The sequence below is a fragment of the Xiphias gladius genome, chromosome 23, assembly GCF_016859285.1.
Source record: "Xiphias gladius isolate SHS-SW01 ecotype Sanya breed wild chromosome 23, ASM1685928v1, whole genome shotgun sequence".
Classification (NCBI taxonomy): Eukaryota; Metazoa; Chordata; class Actinopteri; order Istiophoriformes; family Xiphiidae; genus Xiphias; species Xiphias gladius.
This window is the reverse complement of record NC_053422.1, coordinates 8737294-8758500: the sequence shown is the minus strand read 5'-3', so window position 1 is coordinate 8758500 and position 21207 is coordinate 8737294. Positions and strand designations below refer to the sequence as shown.

The following is a 21207-nucleotide window of genomic DNA, read 5'->3' as shown; positions in this document are numbered from 1 at the left end:
CATCTTAACGCACGCAACCCTTTTTTTAGTACTAAACCATGGTGGTAGTTTTATATATATAAAACATTTCATTTGTTGCACAATGTAAAACGTAAGAGCTTTCAGAAACTGGCTTTAAGTTGAATGACTGCTGTGAATTTTAATCAGCAGTACGAAGGGGGCGTATTTTTATTTGCATTTATTTACAGATTATTACTATTTTATAATTCACCCTAATGCCAACATAGTTCTAACAGGAATTTCTTCCTCTGAGAGCCTTCCCACACAGATGCTGAAAAGGGGCCAGATATCGAAAGGCCTAAAAGACTTTTTGAGTTGTGTGAAGAGCCCTCAGCATCTTCCCCAAGGCCTCATTACAGCTTTAGGAGAGGAGGCAAAAGGAAACGCACAGACACTTCGTCCCTTCAATCGTTCGTACTTAAGCCCTTCATACCTAACATTCACTCTTTCACAAAAGAGAGAGAGCAACTAGGAGAGTCCCCAAAATGCCTGTCACTCTTTTAGTCAAATAGGTCGCACGATCATTTACCCTCTTCACTCTTTCTATTCACTCCTTCACCACTAGAGACATGGGAGATGGGAGATATCTTTCTATAAAAGATTTAGAGATAAGTACATATGTCTGTGTGGTTATATGCATGCTTCTGTGTATACGTTGGGGGCTGGAAAGCTGTATTCTGTCTCGCTGAGTCAGACAGTGAGACTCACCGATCCTTGAAGTAATCAGTCATCCAAGAGTTGCAGCCCGATGCTACGCTTCAATATACGCAGGTGTGTGTGTGTCTGCTGGAGTGTGTAGGTGACTGTGTGTACGAATACACTCCTTTGTTCATTTGTGTGTGTGTGTGTGTGTGTGTGTGTGTGTGCGCTAGCGGGTATGTTCGGAGGACAAGGCGAGGACAAGCAATGGGTTTTCAAGGATGTAACTCTGTGTGAATGTAAGCTTGAGTGTCTTTACAAGTGTCTGTATCCCTTTGTATGTGTGTGTGTGTATGTGTGTGTGTGTTGGTGTGCGTACGTGGGAGGTCGGTGAGGCTATGAGACACAGAAAGAGAGAGAAAGACTATGCGAATGAATGCTCCTGTGCTTCATTCAGTGTGTCTCTTTTGATCAGGAGATTTCAGCCTGCAACTTGAAGTGATTTTTGACTCTGTTGACTTTAACACTGAGCTCTAAAGGTCTATGAGGTCTGCAAACAGGCTTTAAGGGTCTTTAGGTAGAAGAGTTAAGGGCCTTTAGCGGTTGAATTGTCTCATATTTGAACTTTCCCACGGGGTTTAATGCCTGCTTTACTGCTTTACACTGCCAGCCTGGTGTGAATTCGTGTATGGGTGAGTTTGTTTTGTTTGTGTTTTGAATGTGTCAAGTATGTGTGTGTGTGTGTGTGTGTGTGAGTGCGCACGCGCACGTTTTGTGCTTGTGCTCCTCTGTGTGTCTGTGTTGTTGCATACATATATGTGTGTATGTGGGTGCGTGTGATTGGGCTAGTTTAATAAACTCAAGTATTTGAACAACCAAAGTTGCACAATTTACTCCTCTCATCTCTGAGAAAATTGACATTTCCAGAGGGTTGCCATTGGAAACCACCCTGGGAAAGCTCAACTGTTTACAATCTAAACCAAAAAAGCACGAGGAGATTGAGATAATCAGTAGTTAAGGTAATTTCTGACCAAATCTTGAACTCTGCCTCATTTTAAGTCTAAAATCATATATTTGACGAAGTGAGCGTAGAACTTGCCACTTTTCAGGTGATGCACTGAAACACAAAATTTTATGAGTGAGACCTTGACATTTTGAAATCATGTATCTTATTTTTCTGCTCAAAATAAGGATGCACAAATGGAGGCAAGTAAAGGTTTCTGTATCGGTGCTTCAATTAGCTGAATAATGGATGTTTGCACTGTTCCTCACTGGGACCAGTTGGTGCTGAGCGCTGCAAGCTTTTAAGATTGCTTGAAGGACAAAGGAAGAACTTTTGGCCAGGGATGTGCCAAGCTCTTGGCGAAGAGTTATTACAGATTCAACCTTGAAATACAAACGTATATCAGTGAAACATTGAGGCTCTTTGAAGTGGGGTGTAAATGAAAGCCTGAATGTGGAGTAAAGTTGCAAAAGCTGCCCCTAAAATGCCCCGCATTCTGACGAGGTTGATTTTTAATCAGTCTAACTGACACTAAGTAAACAGGGAGGCATACAGCCTCCTGGTTTGGATGGCGGTTGAATGCCTCGTATATGTATGGGCATTTACGAGAGAGAGAGAGAGAGAGAGAGAGAGACGGATGCACAAAAAAGGACACGTGTGTTAGTGTGTATAGGAACACCAATGCCAGGTTTGTGCTTTTTGATATTTTATAATCTGTCACCCGTGTTTTTTGACTGAATACAAATGCTTCATGGGTTTCTGAAATGAAACTCTGCAAACGAGACACGGAGGCACAAGAAAGAAGGAAAGAAAGAAAGAAAGTGTTAAAACCTAAAAATATGTGAGGGAAGAAGACAGACAAAAAAGAAAGATGTACATAAAAGTCTACAGATGAGACCGTTACACCTTAAACAAGAATAAATTAGATTGCAGATTGCCTCTCTGCCTTGACTCTCCTCCTTTCATTTGCCGTCCACTTATCTTCTCTCAATTGTCTTTTAGCTCTGCTTGAGTTCCACCTTAAATCGCTTTTCTCTGTCTCATCACCATCTCTCCTCCACTTCCCTGTCCTGCCGCCCTGTGGGATGTGATGAATTGCGCGTGGGTCAGACTGCTGCCACCGAGCTCTTCCGATATCTGACGCCGTTCCCACCTCTGCATAATCTCAGTTACCCGCCTTCTCCCTCTGTGAGAACTGTCTGCTACTGACTTAATGTGTTATCTGCATGGCTGTTTAGGTTTGTAAGAACCCCCATCCCCTGTAGCATGGTCTGGGTTGAACTTTTGTTGATACCCCTTTTCTGTCTTCTATGTTGTGCTCTTTATTAAAGAAGAAGAAATATGCTGCCATTGCACAGCAGCTCCAAGGTCGCATTTTTTTTTTTTTTTTTTAACACATGGGACCGCTTAAGGCGGCCGGCATGGTGTCCAGAACAACGGCATCCCCGCAGAAATCAGGAGGAGGACACACAGAGGATGCAGAGGAGGAGCAAAGAGACGAGGTAAGAGAGCCAAGTCCAGACAACAGAGCCGATGGAGAAGAGGAGATATAAACCGTATCTCCCTTCTATCATCACAGACAATGTGAGATCGCTGGACAATAAGATGGACGCGCTAGCGGCCCTTGTGTGGAATCGGAGGGGACTTCCGTGAGTCAAAAGGTTTGGGATGACATTTAACTGTTAGCCGTGGGGACTACGTCCGTACTACGTACCCAGGGAGTTCTCAAACAACAATTTAGTTGTTGTTTACACCCCCCATCACCACAAGTGACCTGCAAGGAGTACGGACTTAGTAGGGAGCCCAAACTTTTGCAAATGCCACAATTACTGTTAATTTTGTTTTCTACTATTTAAGTCCATGAAATAAAAAGTAACTGTGCATTAACATTTCAAGAAAGGCTCATTTTTTAAATATAATTTTTAAAAGTTTGTTTTTGACTTATCCAGTTAATTAAATAACCAAAAAAATCAAAGTAGTTCATCACATTGATGAAAAAATCCTTTAAATCCAACAATGTCACAATGCCGTCTTGTTCATTGATTTGCACGTTACATGCACAGGACTTTCTGACAGACACGGAATTAATGGAGCCCAAAGTAGGCTTCAGTTAGTAGTAGTTTGCAGAGAAGAAAGAATGAAACTGTACAAAATATTTTAGCTTTCAGTTCTGTAAAATCAGCCAATAGGATTACATTTTTTAGAAGGAACACATAATGTGTAACTAAATACTACATTTGTAATATTGTCAGTTCAGTTTAGGATCTCTTTGGCTGTGATTCTCAAAGCTGGTCCTATCTCTGTCACTCCTCCCGTCCTCCTCTATCTAATATATCACTCTGCCTCTACCCTTACATCCCTCCTTCACTCTCTCTCTTTACTTTCTCCCCTTCCTCTCTCACTCTGCACGACTGTTTCTTCCTTCTTTATCATCTCGACCTCCTTTCCCTTCACATCTTTTCTCTCCCTCGTTTTACCATCTTTTTACCTCCTCCAACCCCTCTGACCCTTCCTCTGTGTCTCTCTCCAAACCGGCAAAATCTGAAGCGTTTCATTAAATGCACTATTATTCCATTATCATCATTATTCCAGTGGAATCAATCAACTGTCACAGTTCCTCTTTATCTCTTTTTCAGGCCCTGCTTCTGTTTCTCTTTTCCTTATCTCCCCACCCTGCTTTCACCAAGACTACTTTCTCTAAATCCCAAACAAATATGTCTAAAACCACTGGCATGATTATGAAGACAGTAGTTACCTTACCCATTTATCTCAGCCCCCCTCCGCATGCATATTTTCCTTCTCTCTTTGTTCTCCCTCCCTCTTTCCTCACTGAGCCTTCCAGCAATTTTTATACTGCAGTTTCTAAAATTTTATTTCTGTCCTTGTGACTGACCCTCTCTCAGATGTTCTCTGTTTGACTCTCCATTTGGTCTTCTGTCTCACTTTCTTTTTCTCTCTCTTTGCCACACTGCCTCATCCTTTTCTTTCTCTCCCCCTCTTTCAGGTCAGGCCATCCGTTTTTGCCAGGGTGCTTGGTTGTTGCCAGGGTGGGACGGCTATGCTGAGCCCGCTGACTCAAACAGAAGCCAAAAGGCCAGCCAAACCAAAATCACTGAACAGCAGAAAGCTGCACTGCTCTGTTCTCTTCTGAGTCCTTCGTGCACAAACGCACTGACAGATATCCCATAATGGGAAAGTGGTCTCAGACTTGTGGACCCCACTGAAGATATGTCCATACACGCATACAAGAAGATGTGGTCAAACATACTGACTTCCACAAACATGGACAAGTATTGACAAAGATACTTAAAAACATGCATCCACTTAAAGTGAATTCGGTTTCTCAGAAACCTCTATGGTATGGAAATAGTGTACATACAGAAACACACACACCCACACACGCACATACACACACAGCTTTTGTGTTACTAAACTTTAGGTTCCAGAAAGGTTTGTTTCAGGGGCTTCGACCCAGCGCCCACGTGTCTGGGACACAAAACAGATCTGGAGGCAGGACACGGCCGCAGAAATGCAATCGTTACTGGGGGCGGCTGAGACTGGACACATACCTACTGCACTGGGGATATTTCTGACATGTAGGGCAAGCGCACACACACACACACACACACACACACCCACACACACACAGTTTTCTCAACCCTCTAACTCTTTTATTTAATTTTGACAGTCGCACTGGTGAAGTCCCACAAACAACTACCCTATTTGGCCATATTGTGAGTCTGTGAGTTCAAATTACACTAAAGGCAAAAGTTGTGCATACACACCGACACAAAGAAACACACTCTCTCTCTCTCTCTCTCACAAACACACACAAAACCCAGGTTATTTCGCCATACTTAAATTACTATTAGGGCAAACCGGCAACTCTCTGTCTTTTCTTTTGTATTTCTTCACTATAACAGAAGACAACAAATACTCAACAGGATATATATCTTTCATTTGGACCCAGATCGTCATGCTTGTTAGTTCATTTTGATGTTTTTATAATCTTTAATGCACCAGTAAGCAGCTGCGGTGTAGGGAAACTGAGTCTGCCCATGAATTTATTTGTTAAAACTCTGATACCTGTGGTTTAAGAACTGAATGACTGAGATACTGAAATTGAGCTGAAGGTACGACATGGGCTTTGCATTGATTTGGAAACTACGAAAGGTTTGTTTTCACGGATTCAGAAAAACCCTGACAATCTACACTATGTTTTCATAAGTCTGGTTTGGTCTTTTTATATGAACCTAATGCAGATATTGGACAGGGTGAAAGACAGGTGAGGGAACATCCCCTCATTTGTCACATGGCACCTAATTTTAGACTTAAACAATGTGCTTTTTATTTTCTTACCTTTATAGATGCAGCGTGTAAATATTTCACATTTCATATCAGATACGGGATAAATACCTGCAAAAAAACACGTTTGTAAACACACATGGCGAGCCCTCTGAAGGCTGAGGGTTATGACTCGATGATAGTGTTTACAAAATGGAAACTGGGTTTGTACATCGTACACTGAGGGATCATGGGAAAAGGCAAAGGTATAAAATAGGCTATAATTTAGGGAGATCTGGGTGGTTTTATTTGATGGAAGGGTTGATGGAAGGGTCATATCTGTCTTAGACAGTGTTATGTGCTGACATTTTATATCCAGTACTCCCCCTCTTACACATTTTATGACATTTTATGCAGTCCGCCTGGTGCGTGATGAGGTCACCACTAAAGATTATTGATTTTTTAGGAGCTAAAAACGAAGATTGATTGATATAACATACAAGAGAGGGCGTTTTGAGACTTAAAAATATTTCATCTAATTATCTAACTATTATTTCTATCTTAATTTGATGTTACGATAGTTTATCCCTGTGAAAGAAAATCCTCTTTTTCATCTAAATGTGGCATTAAAATATTAGATTAGCTTTTTCATCATTCTCATATAGCGTGCACTGCTGACCAAGTGTAAGCAATTTCATTTGGCAGTATGTGGCATTCTTTGCGCATGTATGGGCTCATTTTCTTATAACAGTGTAATTGGAAACATCATTATAGAGTAATCCTATCATTCATTCCCACTTCACTTTTCAAACTTTGGCATTTGGCAAAAAAAAAAAAAATAGAGTTTACGGAGTCAACAGCTCAGTGGGTGGGAATAGAATTGACTGCCTCCAGCTTACAAGCATGATACAAATTATTCAATTTTTCTTGCTGTTTTTCTCCCTTGATATAATGATAAAAAACAGCGTTGAAAAAGTTTACTCCGGTCTCAGTGCTTGGTTGAATGACCACTGAACTTACTTGAATCGATGATGTCAGAGGCTTCTCTAACTCCTACTGGCTGACACAGAGTTTTAAGTCATTGTCATTCCTACAGCGGCAGATTTCATAGTCACGCTAAAAACAGACGAAAGCATATAGCGAGAATAAGCGAAGAGGGGAGGAGCGAGGGGGAAGAGAATAAGGGTATGCAGAAGAGATGTGAAGGAAGGAGAAGATTAGATGGAAGGAGGGAGGAGAAAAGAAGGAACAGAGGTACATGGACAAAGAATGGACAAAGAAGAATGCAGGTGAAAACTGCTGGAGAAGAGGGACCAAATGTGAAAAGAGAGAAAAAAGAGCTAGAAGACAAGCGGCAAGAAGGTTGAGATGAAGAAGAGAGGAACGAAATGTTTTAGTGTGTGTGTTTGAGAAAGAGAGAGTTACAGGCTGAGTGAAAGTCACCTTGTAGAGCTTGTCCGTCTCCCCTTATGAATTATGACAGTCACTGGTTGGTCAAAACCCCTCAGCTACACACACATTCGCACACACACACACACACCACTTCCCTCCTCTCTGTCTCTCGCTCTGTCGTTTTGTCACTCTCTCCTTTTTCTCTCGGTGGTACACCCCCTTCCAGAAAGCTGTGCTTCATGGAGAAAAGCGATCATAAAATATGCAGCTGTTCCACTGCTCTTCAGAGTCCTTTCAGACCCACAGACTGTTCTTGTGTGCGTGTGTGTGGGCATGTCATGTAATGGCAGTGAGAGTCCTCTCTTTTCTCCCTTACTTTTCTAACCATCTTGCTGTTCCTTTCTCCATCTGTCTCTCTCCGTCACCCCCTGAGTTTCTGTCTGTCCTGGTCGCAGTATCAGTTTCTCAAAAATCAAATTCATTTCAGTTCAGTGGACATCATTTCCATGACATCTGACCTGCTTCTCATTCACGTTCACTATCTTTCAAGCTCAAGCCTTCCCTCTTCCTCGCCTGTCATTTTTCTGTGGTATCAGCAGAAAGGCAGGCATCCCACAGGAGGGAATCAAATAGGGCTACATCAGACAGTCTTCCATCTTCTTTTACACCATCACCTTTATCTGTACATACAAAAGATGCTATTAGCAAGACTTTGCTCTCATCTAAGTCTTTCATCTGTAGCACATTTGCGTTTCTATGCTTCTAAGTAGCCCCGACATTAATCTGCAGAATATGTCTGTGGTTTCTGCACTCCATTCCCAAAGGTATTTTAATCTATTTAGATTTAAAAAGGGTTGAACTAATGACATGATCCTCGTTTGGTATTCAGCTAAAAAAAAAAAAAACTTCCAGTAAGCAACCGCAAAAGAATTGACATTCTGGATAAAGGACACTTCAAAAGATGCTGAATGGATGATGGACACATATTGCCTTTTCCAGGAACTGAACGGGTGGAAACGATCAGATTTCTGATGGTATTGAATGAATTGAGCCTGCAATACACATGAAGGCAATAAGTGGCTTCAGAAATCCATAATGGTGATTAACAAACACTGTCATGAAGTCAATTCCATATGTGAACATGTCATTCAACAAAGACTAGGAAAAGTAGGAAACAGTGGTGGATTTTCTGAGACAACTTTGCGCTTTGAAAAGAAGAAAAATATGCCAAAAAACATGGTTAAACACTGCAACGCGGTGCAGTGACTTTATAGTAAAAACGTAGAACATACACTATATTACCATCACCTTGACCAATAAACAGCTTTCAGATCTGAAAATAATCGATTCACTGAAGACTCACTCTCTTTACAATTTCTGACTGAGATAGAGACCCTTTTGAAAAATGAAACTGATTAATTTCTATTTATATCTGAAAATGATCAAGTACTTATCATCTATTTTCATTAATCTTCGTTGTCAGCAGAGAAAAAAAAAAAAAAACTCGAGTCAAAAGATAAGTGAACGAAATCCGCATCTAATTCAACTGGTTGAAAACTGGCCTATGAATAATTATTAATTAATCAGCTTCACATTAGCCTGACATCGCTGCTCGCCACTACTCATGGAGTTCTTAGAGGCGTACACACTCCACCCACACGTTAACACACACACACACACATAGACACAACCCCAGCCTGCGCGTTGTGTGCATGTGCGGCTGTGTACGTGTGCGCTTCCCTGCCAGAACCATTTGTCATTTTTTTGGATTGTGTATGTATGCATTTATTAAAACACTTGGGCATGTTTTTCCTCCTGTGTGTGTGTGTGTGTGTGTGTGTGTGTTTGCGTGAGTGTATGGGTGCCCTTTCACTAGCTCATTTGGATGCAAAGCGTGAGCCCGTCGGGTGAGAGCTGTCCAGACTAGCTTTGGAGTCATTAGTGCGCTCGTTAGTCCAGTTATGTTAAATCTAAATTACAATTCATCATCACACAGGGACCCATCATTTATTCTGATGTGGCCTGGCAGACACATGCGCTAACTGGATTAACTCATTCAAAGACACACTTGCTAAAACACAGTGGAATTTCAAATTAGGTGTTAGCTATTTGGTAAGTGTTTTCAAATAGATTATACTATATATTATTGATTGAGACATTGCAGGGCGTTAGTAATGATTTGTTTGCCCTTGTGAATGCAATCAATCTACAAACTGTGCCCTACTACAGACAAATGCAACTGAACAGAGAATAATAAATCGATAAAATAAGCTCTACAGTACGTTCTTTGACTTGCTGTTTGATTGGAGACATAATTGGAAGCTAAAGGTTACAGGAATTAGCTTGCATGTTGGTGGCTAAAATCCCTAGACCACAATGGAACACTGAATATACTACTGCAGTTAATCCAGCAACAAAAAGTTATAAAAAAAAAAAAAAAAATCAAAATAACATAATCAAACAAGGCAAATTAAATGATACATGGACAAAGTATAGGAAGCCCAATTCGAAATTCATATTTTGGGAATTCACGTCAGTTTTTTCCTGCTATTCTACATTCATCATTGATACAAATGAACACAATAACATACGGAAAGACTTCAGGGCACAGCGGTGGAAGGCTGGCCTGCATTCAACGCTGGCACTCAGCATTAAATTAGCTCTCACTGAGTAAAAACACACACACACACACACTGGCACACATAGTCATTAGTCGCTACAGGAGGAATGCCTACCATCTGCGCTGACGTGATTGCAGAGACGAGGAATTCTTGGGAATCAAACCGACAAAGTGGATCGAGCGGCTCCTCTGCCAAATATAAAGACTGTGTTTATCACATAATTACATTTCCACTTCTGCTGTGTTTATTGGCCTTACAAGTTAGAGCACATACAGCTTTGACCATCAAAGGCTTTCAAAAAAAGGAATCAAAGTATTAGGAGGACAGCCGACTGTAGGGTTGTTGAGTTTAACAGTCATGGTACTCTTCCCAATCATGCATTAAAGGAAAGATGTGTTTGTGATGGCATCATAGCTTTGACCATCGAAACATGAAATGGAAATAGCAGGAGGAAAATAGTCTTCGCATTTGTTGTCTTTATTAATCTGAGCACATTTCTCAGTGGTGCATTAATGGGAAACCTTCTAACAAATATGTTTATTAGCTATAATATTTTCAGCACATGATGCTGTGAGCATGGGCTGACCTTTGCAATGGATACAGAGACCGAAGACTGCCAGAATTGTTGTACTCAATAATCGGCAGATCAAATTCACTTCCAAATGACAAAATGTGTTCATGAACTTTAGCAATACCAATCTGATGCTTTCGCAAGCTTGTACTGAGATGAAAATGACTGTCAAGTAATTAAGATTAATCTTTTTGTTTTAATGTCAACCCTTCCAAGTTCACTGTCATGCATCAATAACAATCGTCATTAGGAAAATCACTTGTTTAGAATTATTGCGCAGCTCTAATTGATTCTGATAGGTGTTTAATTACAAATATGATAAGGCTATCATGGCTTGCAATCTGTTTGTGATTATAAGTGAAAGAATAATGAGTCAAGTTTGGGTCTATCTCGGTGTATGTAGATGACAGAAAGAAGATTTCAGGGTCTTTTGATCTTCAAAGGCACTTCAGTGTCCCATCAACAAACCAGTGTGGACACCTTCGAAATGCCAGTTGTCACTTTTTTAAAACAATTGTAAAAATGGTCTTTCCTCGACTTTGACTGGGTGTTTTAGGTGCCTAAGCTGAACCATATCCTAACGCTAACCAAGTGTTCAGTTTTCTAATGGTAACCATAACTTAATCTTGACAAAATGTTGTGGTTGTATTAGCTTGATCATATGTTAACCAAAGTTTACCTTCTTCCCCCAACCTTATTCACAGTGTAATCGCAATCGTAATTTCTTAAAAGGCTGGCGATGGATGTTAAAAGACATCAGTGAATGTAACCCACGATTTTGCAACATTCTTGTCAGGTGACAGGGTTTGAATAAATAACTGTTGGCAGTGAAAAAAAATAAAAATAAATAACATGCAAGTACTTTTCTTGTATTTAATTTTTGGTCTGTGACAGAATGCAAACTCTGGTCTTTCCACCTCTACATAAAGGGCAAACCAACTCCTGTGTTGGAACTAAACGCTGGCATACACGGAAATTGTGCACTGCAGAATCATCCAGTGGCCATGGATGGATCTCCCAGCAGAGCAGAAAACCTGCTAAAGGGCACCTTTGATGCTTGATGTGAGGAGAAACTGCATGAGAATGTTTCTTCAGTTCCCCACCCAGTGTGTGGCTTTAAATTACACAATGTGGTTTGAAATTGACACACCGGTAAATGCCAAATGTCTGCTACATTTGTCCGTCAATGAATCAATACAGGCTTATGTTTCCAAACAGTAACATCTGAACACGTCTGTGATATAAAGTCTTTGGTCTTGCCCTAAATCTTTATCCCTGCTCTGCACTGCACACCCTCTGGACATTAGGCAAACTCTTGTTTCTGTGTCCAAAATGCTTCTCATTGTCTGCCTGCTTCTATGGTTCTCAACAAAACTGTAACTTTCTGTTTCTGTCAAAATGTAGACATCCTACAGAGCAGGTAGGGTAAAGTATTTCAGGGAAAAATGTACAGTCGTCATTTTGGCCAAGAAAGTGACTCCTGGCAGGTAAAGTTCTGTTAGCATAAGAGCCCTTGCGGACAGGCCAAAGAGTTATTTTCGGGAATTGACTTGCAGCTTCCCAGCCAAACACTTGCAATGAAAGCTCACCTTAAATCACCAGAGCATGTCAATTTCCTTTTTTAATTTTTTTTTTTACCATGGCAGAACTGGGTTTTATCTTCATCACAGGCCAGTGCAAAATGACTGGACGGATATTAAGGAGGGACAAGAGATGACCTGCAACAGAGGTGAAGTTGATCTCAAAGCTACACTATGACAACAGGCTTAAATGCAGAGAACCAGAGTGTGACTCTGAGACTGAGGGGTTAGTGTTAAAACATATTAATTCTCGCCTTTCAAGACTAATATGAAGGCAATTATTGAGTGCAACTATTTAGCCTTTCTGTTAAGTTGATTTATGCATTAAAGGCAATTACTGTTTGAAATTCAGCCTATTTATCTGTCCACTGAGAGAAATTGAGTTTACACAAATCAGTTTTAGAATCAGGGATAAAAAATGTTAAATACTACCATGAGTGTATTTTATGAATATATTTTAACTGTAGGAATGTTCTAATTAAATTGCTATCGAAATGTGTTTTTTTTCCCTCTAATTGCAACATTAAAAACATGAGCAGAAGTTGTTAGCACTTCAGGTAAGACACAACAACTCTGGGTAAAACATACCGATATGCAATTCAAAAATCAATCTAATTTTCAACTGTAATAAAATAAACTCTCTGCTTTTTTTTTGCCCATATTTGCATTTCAAGCAAGGCTAATAAAACCGAAGGACCCAGAAAATCAACACAGCAGCAGCCCAGTCGGAGACTCCCTCCTTACTTTGAGAAACTCTGCTCTGAGTCTATCTGACAGCCTTGGTGGTCTGGAAGCAACAAAGGGCCAAATTGAGTCAGTCAGTCAGACATTTGTTCCATCAATAATTAATGCCTCCCTGCTCCCTTCCCTCTGATCCTTTCAATCTATTTTCTATCACTGTTCTTTTTTTTTTTTTTTACCCGCTAACGTCACATCAGTGTTTCTTCCTGCTGTTTTGTCTCCTATTTCATCTCCTTTTCACTCTCTGATGTCTTTTACACCTTTGTGTTCTGCATCTTTCTTCTTGCCTCATTTTCTACCTGCAACAAATTGCAAGTTTTTGTCTGCCTCATTTGTCCACTCTCGTTTGTATTTGTATTGTATCTATCCATTGAATGTCTGTCTACATCTCTGGTGTCTCTCTCCTCCTTTCTTTCTACATCTTCTTTCTCTCCTTGCAGCTTATCTTTTGCTTTTCTCCACCTATATCTCTTTATCTTCTGCCTCTGTCTGGCTCCTTTTTTCTGGATTTCCCTCCTTCCCTTCCCATCTCTTCCTCTGTATCGCCTGGTTTCTCCCTCCCTCCCTCTCCTCAGGTCCAACTGCAGATAAATAAATGATGTCCAGGAAACTGGCTGCTTTTACAACACCGATACCACACTCTTCCTTTCTTTTCTTCAAATCCCTTCTTCTGCCCTTTTCCTTTTTGTGAACACCCTCCACCCCCAGAAAATCTCGTCTTTTGCCTATTCTGGCACAAAAAAAAAAGAAGAAGAGAGGATAGGATAGTAACCGCAGTCCTTTCGAGTCTAAATAAATCATAGCCTGGCACTGCCTTGCTTTTACAACACTGATCCTCCACTTTCATCCAGGCAGCCATGAAAAAGCGAGCAGAGCAAAAAGGAAGCGAGAGAAAGAGACTATCTAAGGACATATGAGCAAAGGGAGCGGATATCAAAGGAAATGGTGAATGTAAAAGTGTCTTTAGTCATTTCCGTCTTTCTTCCTAAACCTCTTTGGGAAGCAAAACTCTTCTGTCAAACCGAGACATAAAGATTAACAGCAATTCAACCAGTTTACCCCTAACTTCACGGAAACTGTTCGTTTCTTAGAAAATAGGAATGACTTTTTTGTCAAGCACTGATGAATCAGTGAGAAGACTTTCAGGCATTTTACTTCAGCGTGACCGGTATACATTTTATTTCATACATTGCTCAGTGATGCTTTAGGATGGGCACACATGTGAAAGCGCTCTATATATCTCAAAGGTGCTGCAGAACACCATGTAGTCAAAATGATGGAGAAGGTGCTGCATTTTGATTTCTGTTAGTGAAATATGAAAAACAAAAATACATGAAAATGCAATAATTTAACAATTCATTCCTATTTTTAAAATTAGGAATTTCTTTATTAATATCTATTGGGTTGTCCAACAAAGACAAATGATTATGCCTTTTAGTTGCATTGACACATACAAAAGATTTCTCATTTTGTGATGTGTCAAATTTTTTTTAAATTTTTTTTTAATAAATATATTTAAATGTCTCATAATTTTAACATGTTGTCTAATTTGATAATAATAATAAATCATCCCATCACTCCCCTTTATTTCCAGAACAATTACAACAAGATTAATAAAGCTAACAAACTAAAATCCATTTAGCATTTTCAAAATGAGCCTGACGCCCCAATATTCAGCTTTGTCTCGTCAATGCTGCTGCTGTGAAACATATTAAGCAGCACAGATAAAGCCTTGTCTACAAAGAAACAGCAGCTAATTAAAAATGACTAGATTAATTAATGTGGAGATTCGTTAGTGGCACACACTTTCAATTAGTATGACTCATACATACACAAATGGCTGAAACACATATGCGCGCGCACACACACACACGCGCGCACACACACGCACATATCTATCAATTTGACTGCCAGCCTACATACAGTCTCTTGTGTAATACACTTGCAATTCCCAACCAATGTTTACACAGTCACACCAAAATATAGGAAAAGTACATCCACATACATCTATGCAGACTGGCATGTTTAGGAGTGATCATAATTTTAAAGCTTCATCAGGCATTAGCTGGTCATTCCTGGCCAGTAATGGCTGAAAATGTGTGTCAGTTATGGCTTGTGGATTACTTAAAAACATACAAACACAAATAAGAGGCACAAGCACCGCGTGCATGCGCACACACAAACACACACACACACACACACACACACACACAGATGTATAGATGGACACACATGCACAAGAAACACAGGAAAACCCACACACGCTGACGCATGCATATCAAGCCACAGCGAAACACACATGCAGGCACACACATGTACTTTTATATTTGTGAGGACCCACACAACCTGATACATTTCCCAGCCCCTAGCCTAACCTCTATCTCAACTACAGGCTTAATCCCAGTGGTTACCCTAACTAAGGCATCACCAAACAGTTGTTTTCATTATGAATGTATTAGTTGATTAGTCTTTCAATTAACTGGATAACCGTCTATAAAAAAGATATTTAAAAGGATATGGAGCAGAGAAAAGCAGCAAATCGCCAGGATGAAACCAACTAATATTCAGCATGACCAAAAATCAAACCAGCCCTAAAAGATAGAAGAACAAGACTGTACTCACACACACCCACATACACAGTCATGTATAACGATGTTTGTGCCCAGTTGTGCGCACACACAAATACACCTACCTGATGTTGCAGTCGCATGACCTCTAATCACTATTACATCTGTCATCCCACTTTGTACTACAGTCACGAAATGAACCCCAAGAACTAAACAGATGGGTCTATGTCTGTGTTTGTGTGGATGTGTGTGTATTCATGTGTGTCAAAACACATGCACACACGTTCGCTCAGCTATCCTTGTTGGGACATTGCACTGACTTCCATTCATTGTGGACAGCGCCTTACCCAAACCCCAACCCCAACCTTGACCTAACCTCAATTCACACCTTACCTCTAACCTTAACCGGTCCCGGCAAGGTTGGTGTTTATACCGGAAAAGGTCCCAAAGAGGTAACAAAAACGAGTACACAGAGAAACACACACACACACACACACACACACACACACACACACACACACACACACACACGCATGCATGCACACACACACACACACACCCACCTTCCTTTATTAAAACGTCACATTCACTGAATATACTGTGTGCTGTCATGCTGTCTGCTGTGAATGGGAACGGCTGCGCATTTACAGTGAATTGTAAATCCTTCCGAACATTCAGCTGTCAGAGTCTTATGAATTGCTAATATGTTGTATCTCATGCTGCCGATCCCCCCCTGTCTGCCCCCTATCACTTCCACTGTGCACTGAGCAAAAAAGTCGGGCTGGCGAATCAGAAAAGCTAACTTTGCTAAAAAGGAAATAAAACCTGGACAGGGAGTCCTGACAGGTTGAATGAAGGATGGTTAAATAAACTTATTGGCAGCATTTCAAGGTGAAATTAAGTTCGTAACACATAAAATATCCAAAATAACCGTCTTGATGCATAACCTTTAAAATTAGTAGTAAAATGTGAACTGGATTTGATCCACAGTGTAAGCTGCCATATATTGACCGTTTTCCACTTTATCGTCTGCTCTCTTTAACCATTCATGTGAACACATCAGGCGGCACAGGACTGCACCAACAACAATCACACCTACAACAGGACACTCATTAAGATGTGTCTAATGCTGTTGGGAATCTCAATACAATACATCGCAAATACCTGGGTTCTACTGTAAATAATCAGGATACAAAAGTTTTCATATTATCCTTGATCCCACCTTAAATAAATGAGAAGAAATTCGAGGAATTTAATAAAATAAAATTGTACACAGAAGTGGAGTCCATGGATTCAATAAGTAGGATGTAGTTTTAGCTACATGTGTTGTTTTTAAAAAAAGAACACATGTATTTCATAAACTGCAGTTCTGGTCATGTCCTGAGCATAAATTTTACATATTTTACATACTGGTCCCTGGTTTTAATAGTCTGTCTCCCACAATGTAGGTTGGCACAAGAGATTTTTATGTGATAATGAGACAGATCTCTTCCAAAAGCAACCAATTAAGAGTTATATTATTCGTTTGGGCTGCCTAATTGATGCAAAAAAAAAACCCATCTGATTACCGTCACAATCTTTTCAAACCATGACAGCAAACAACTTCCGCCGCCTGCTCAAATTTCAGCTCTAGCACTGTATCAGTATTACCAGTCTGTTCCTCTGGGTCTCACTCAATGAACTTAAACCAAGTCCTCCTGTAACGGTCAGCCAACATTTATCCCTTTACAATGTAATCGGTGACAGGGAGACTAGCTGTTGGGAGAGTGGTGTCAACCTTCTCCTCTTTTTCTGCTCCTTTTCTTTACTGTCATTCTTTCCTCTCCTTTGCTGTCTTTTCTTATCTCTTCTACTCCCTCTATCTTTCTTTGTCCTTGTGCCTCTCTCTCTTTTTTTTCCTCTCCGCCTCATTTGCTATTCAGTTTTACCCTCTAATAAACATAATCAGCAACATTACTACTAACCTTTTCACCCCTCAGCACCATATAGCAGAACATGACTGCATTGCCAACAAGCCTGCGGACAAATTAACCAATGCTTGTGCCAACCAAAGGAAAAAAAAAATTGGTGTTAACTTCTTTCTTTCTCTTTTTTTTTTTTTTTTTTTACAAAATTAAGCCTTGACACTATACCCTTCAGGTGGTGTATTTTATCACAAAAAATGTTGTGGGACAGCTGATTTGTTGCGATGAGTTGAGGCTAAGATGCGCAATGCACAATGAAGCATAGCATCTGCCTCTATGCAAGAAGAAATGCATGCCATGGACACACATACAAACACATATTCATGCACAATGATGTGCACACATACAAGTGTAGAGAAGGTAGACACCTTTCCCAGCACAACCTGGCATTGCACAGTTGCCAGTCACACCTCTGAGCATAGTGACAAATGAGCAGCTCTAAAAATGTGGACAGATCAGACACACAAACTCGCGCACACTCTCTCTCACACTCTCAACTACACACACACACACACACACACACACGCGCACACACACACACACACACACACACACGCACACACACACACACACACACACACACACACACACACACACACACACACACACACACACACACAGCTGGAAGCAAAAACGCTAGAGCATATGCCGAGGGAATCATCCACATGCATTAACACACATGATGCAGAGAAAACGCAAACCACAGCAGGTGGCAGATACACTTTTATCCTCACTCTTTGTGCTTGTGTGTGTGTGTATATCAGTGTATTGTAAGTCAAGGACACATTTGCTGGTAAATTAACAGGTATGCTACGCTTCATCTTCGCAAGCAATGCACACAAGTACTTAGATGTGCACCTCAGCGCACACACCCGTACACAGGGAGACCGCTAAAGATAATTCACACACAGAAATACGTAAAGAACCTACAAAAGCATCTTTAAGTTGAAGCTTTTCTTGTATTCAAGACGAACACCAGATGTGCGTAAAGAGAAAGACAAAAAGATGAGACAGAAAAGTAGATGAAGGTGAAAGATTGAGGTATGACATGCGAGTAAGAGAGGCGAGGAGAGCAGAGAGGAGAAGAGAGAAAGATGTGAATTTTTAAATGAAAGAAGAAAGAAGCATACAAGGACCAAGAAACAGAATAAGACAGCTAACAAAGCTGATAGTGACAGGACGAGAGCGCAGGATAGATTCCTGCTTCACAGAAAGCACATGAAAAGGGGAAAAGAGGAGAAGAAGGGTCTGATGAGAGGAGGAGGCAGAGGTGGGGGAGAGAGATGGAGGAGTCAGAGTGAGAGGACCAGGGTTTTTCTCTACTTACAGTATCTCCAGATCGCGCAGCGCTCGGAAAGCTCCATCTTCGATGCAGCTGATGTGGTTGCTGTCCAGTTGCCTGCACCATGCACATCAACACACGCGCACACACAGACAGACGCACGCACGCACACACACACACACACACACACACACAAACAGATGAGAGACAGAGATGGGAGAGAGTCAGATGCAAGTCGGCAGGGTCCGCTCAGCTGGGGGAGGGACTAACAAAAGATGGGTTGCGTGAATGAGTGTGTGTGCGCCCGTGGGGTTGTGTGTGAGGTGATACCTCAGTAGTGGGCTTAAAGTAGAAGGAACCCGCATTAACTCTCACTCCCACACACACTCGCACAGATACACTCTAGGGATACCCAGTCCAGACGATAGCACACAAGCTAAGGTTAAGTCTCTCACCTCAGCACTGATATGGCCAGCCCTGAGGAGAGGAGGAGAGGAAAAGGAGAGTGCGAGAGAGAAGACCAGTGCGCTGAAGTGGCCTGTCTGGCGTCAGCCTATCACCTCTCTCCCTTGCCGTACGCCCAGCATACACTGGCCACCGGGAGAGAGAGGGACGAGAGAGGTAGACACACTGAGGAAGAGAGCGAGCGAGACGTAGCTACTAAAGCCCACCCTGCTTGTCTGTTCTGTAAATATTAATTGCATTTTCTCCTCTCCCACCCCCTCCTCTCCCATCCTCCTCCCCATGTCCTCTTTTATTCTTTTTTTTCTCTCTCTGTAGTGAAAGAGGGAGTAATTTCATTACATTAGGCCAGCCAATCCATTAAGGGCCTTTTACCGGCTCTGTCACTGAAACAATTTCATTAAAAGGAAAGCCTCGTAAATCAACCTACAGTCACGACTCTGCCTCTCTTTCCCGTTCTCCTTCCTTCCTTCCTTTCTCTCTCTCTTTCTCCCCCCCCTCCACCTCCCTGCTCTTCTCTCTCCCTCTCTCTTCCTCCCCCTCCTCTCTGGCTTGCTCGTTGCCTTGTTCACCGGACTCCCAAATGCATCCTGTACCCCTCTATCATCCATCCTTTGCTTTTACTTTAATTTGCTCAGCTCTAGGTATTCAACCCCCCTCCTCGCCACCATCCATCCCTCCATCCATGAACCCAACAACCCTGAAACCTCCACTCCTCCCTCCCTCTCTCCTTATCATCCATCCATCCCTCTGTCTCTCCTCCCCCTCTCTTCTTCTTCTGTGGAGGAGCAGATGAATGTATGCAGATTGGAAAGATACGAAGGGCAGAAATTTAAAAGTATCTTCTTGGTTTTTTTTTTCTCTTGTGCTTTTTTCTTTTTCCAACTCCAGGAAGGATGAGTAGCATTTAGCCTGTTACACACACACACACACACACACTAAGACAGGTGGACATGTGCACACACGCACACGTATACAGAGGGAAAGACATAACCACACATAAGCAGAGAAACATTCAAACACAAACACACTTACAGAAACACACAAACAGAAGAACACATGTAATCATGAAGATACAGAAACACAAATATCCTCTAAAACACACACACACACACACACACACACACACACACACACACACACACACACACACACACACACACACACACACACACACACACTAGCAGCATGGCTAGTTACTGTCTGCTCTCCAGACACTAGAATATAAAAGCATATCACTCCACCTTAATCTTCTCCTTCTTGTCCCCTTCAACATCTCATTTCTCTTCCACTAGAGCCCTCCATCCCTAATCCTTTTTTTCTTTGACTTCTATCCTCTCCTTTTCTTTTTTCTCTCTTGTATTGGAGCCTCCATCTTCTCCATTGTTCATGTTTTCTCCTCTCCATTCATAATCCATTTTTTCTCCCCCTCCTCTCATCTCTGATTCCCCTTCACCTTTTCTCTTCTCACACTCCATCTATCCATCGCTAATCCGTTTCTTCTCCGTTTTCTATCAACCTTTTAAATCTCCTTTTCTTCTTCTATACACAGCCTCGCTTTCTGCTCAGCATACTGCAGCACCTGTTGTATCAGTCATATCAGCGTTTAACCCTGAGGAAGGTGCTTCCCAAAACAGGAGTTGGGTTCTCTCTGTAGGGCAAAAGAAATGGCATCTCGGCTTCAGGAGCAACATATTCTTTGATTTGTTTTTTATATGTGCATATTAGTGTGGGTGTGCGAGACGAAAATGAGGGATATGTAAGTCCTCAGAGTATCTGAAAAGAGAATTTACTACACCACAAGTCAACCTCAATATATAGCTGCCTTTCAAGAAGCCGCTGGTCAAAGAAAGGCCCCAAGGCAGTGGCTTCGTACAAGATAAAGGTGAAAAACGTATTAGAAAAAGGTGAACATCACCATCTTATTGAAGTTATTGAAGTCCTGAAAAGCACTGACAAAGAGAGTTACGTGGTGAAAAAACAGAAGAAAGAAAATCAACCACAAATACGGACAATAGTGTGATTGTGTTGGTCTGAATCGTATGCCCTTATATTTACATTTTTTCCAAGCTGGAAATAGCAAAGAAGTCCATGACTGGCT

The 21207-nt window shown here is 41.2% G+C and overlaps 1 protein-coding gene across 1 annotated transcript in view; it reads right to left on the bottom strand.

The window, feature by feature from the left end:
* slit3 (slit homolog 3 (Drosophila)) overlaps nt 1-21207 on the bottom strand; it is a 248394-nt gene that overhangs the window by 84347 nt on the left and 142840 nt on the right. Inside the window, exon 6 of the mRNA XM_040120062.1 lies at nt 18690-18761. Coding sequence (XP_039975996.1) covers nt 18690-18761 — 72 coding nt within the window. The remainder of the gene's footprint in view (nt 1-18689; nt 18762-21207) is intronic.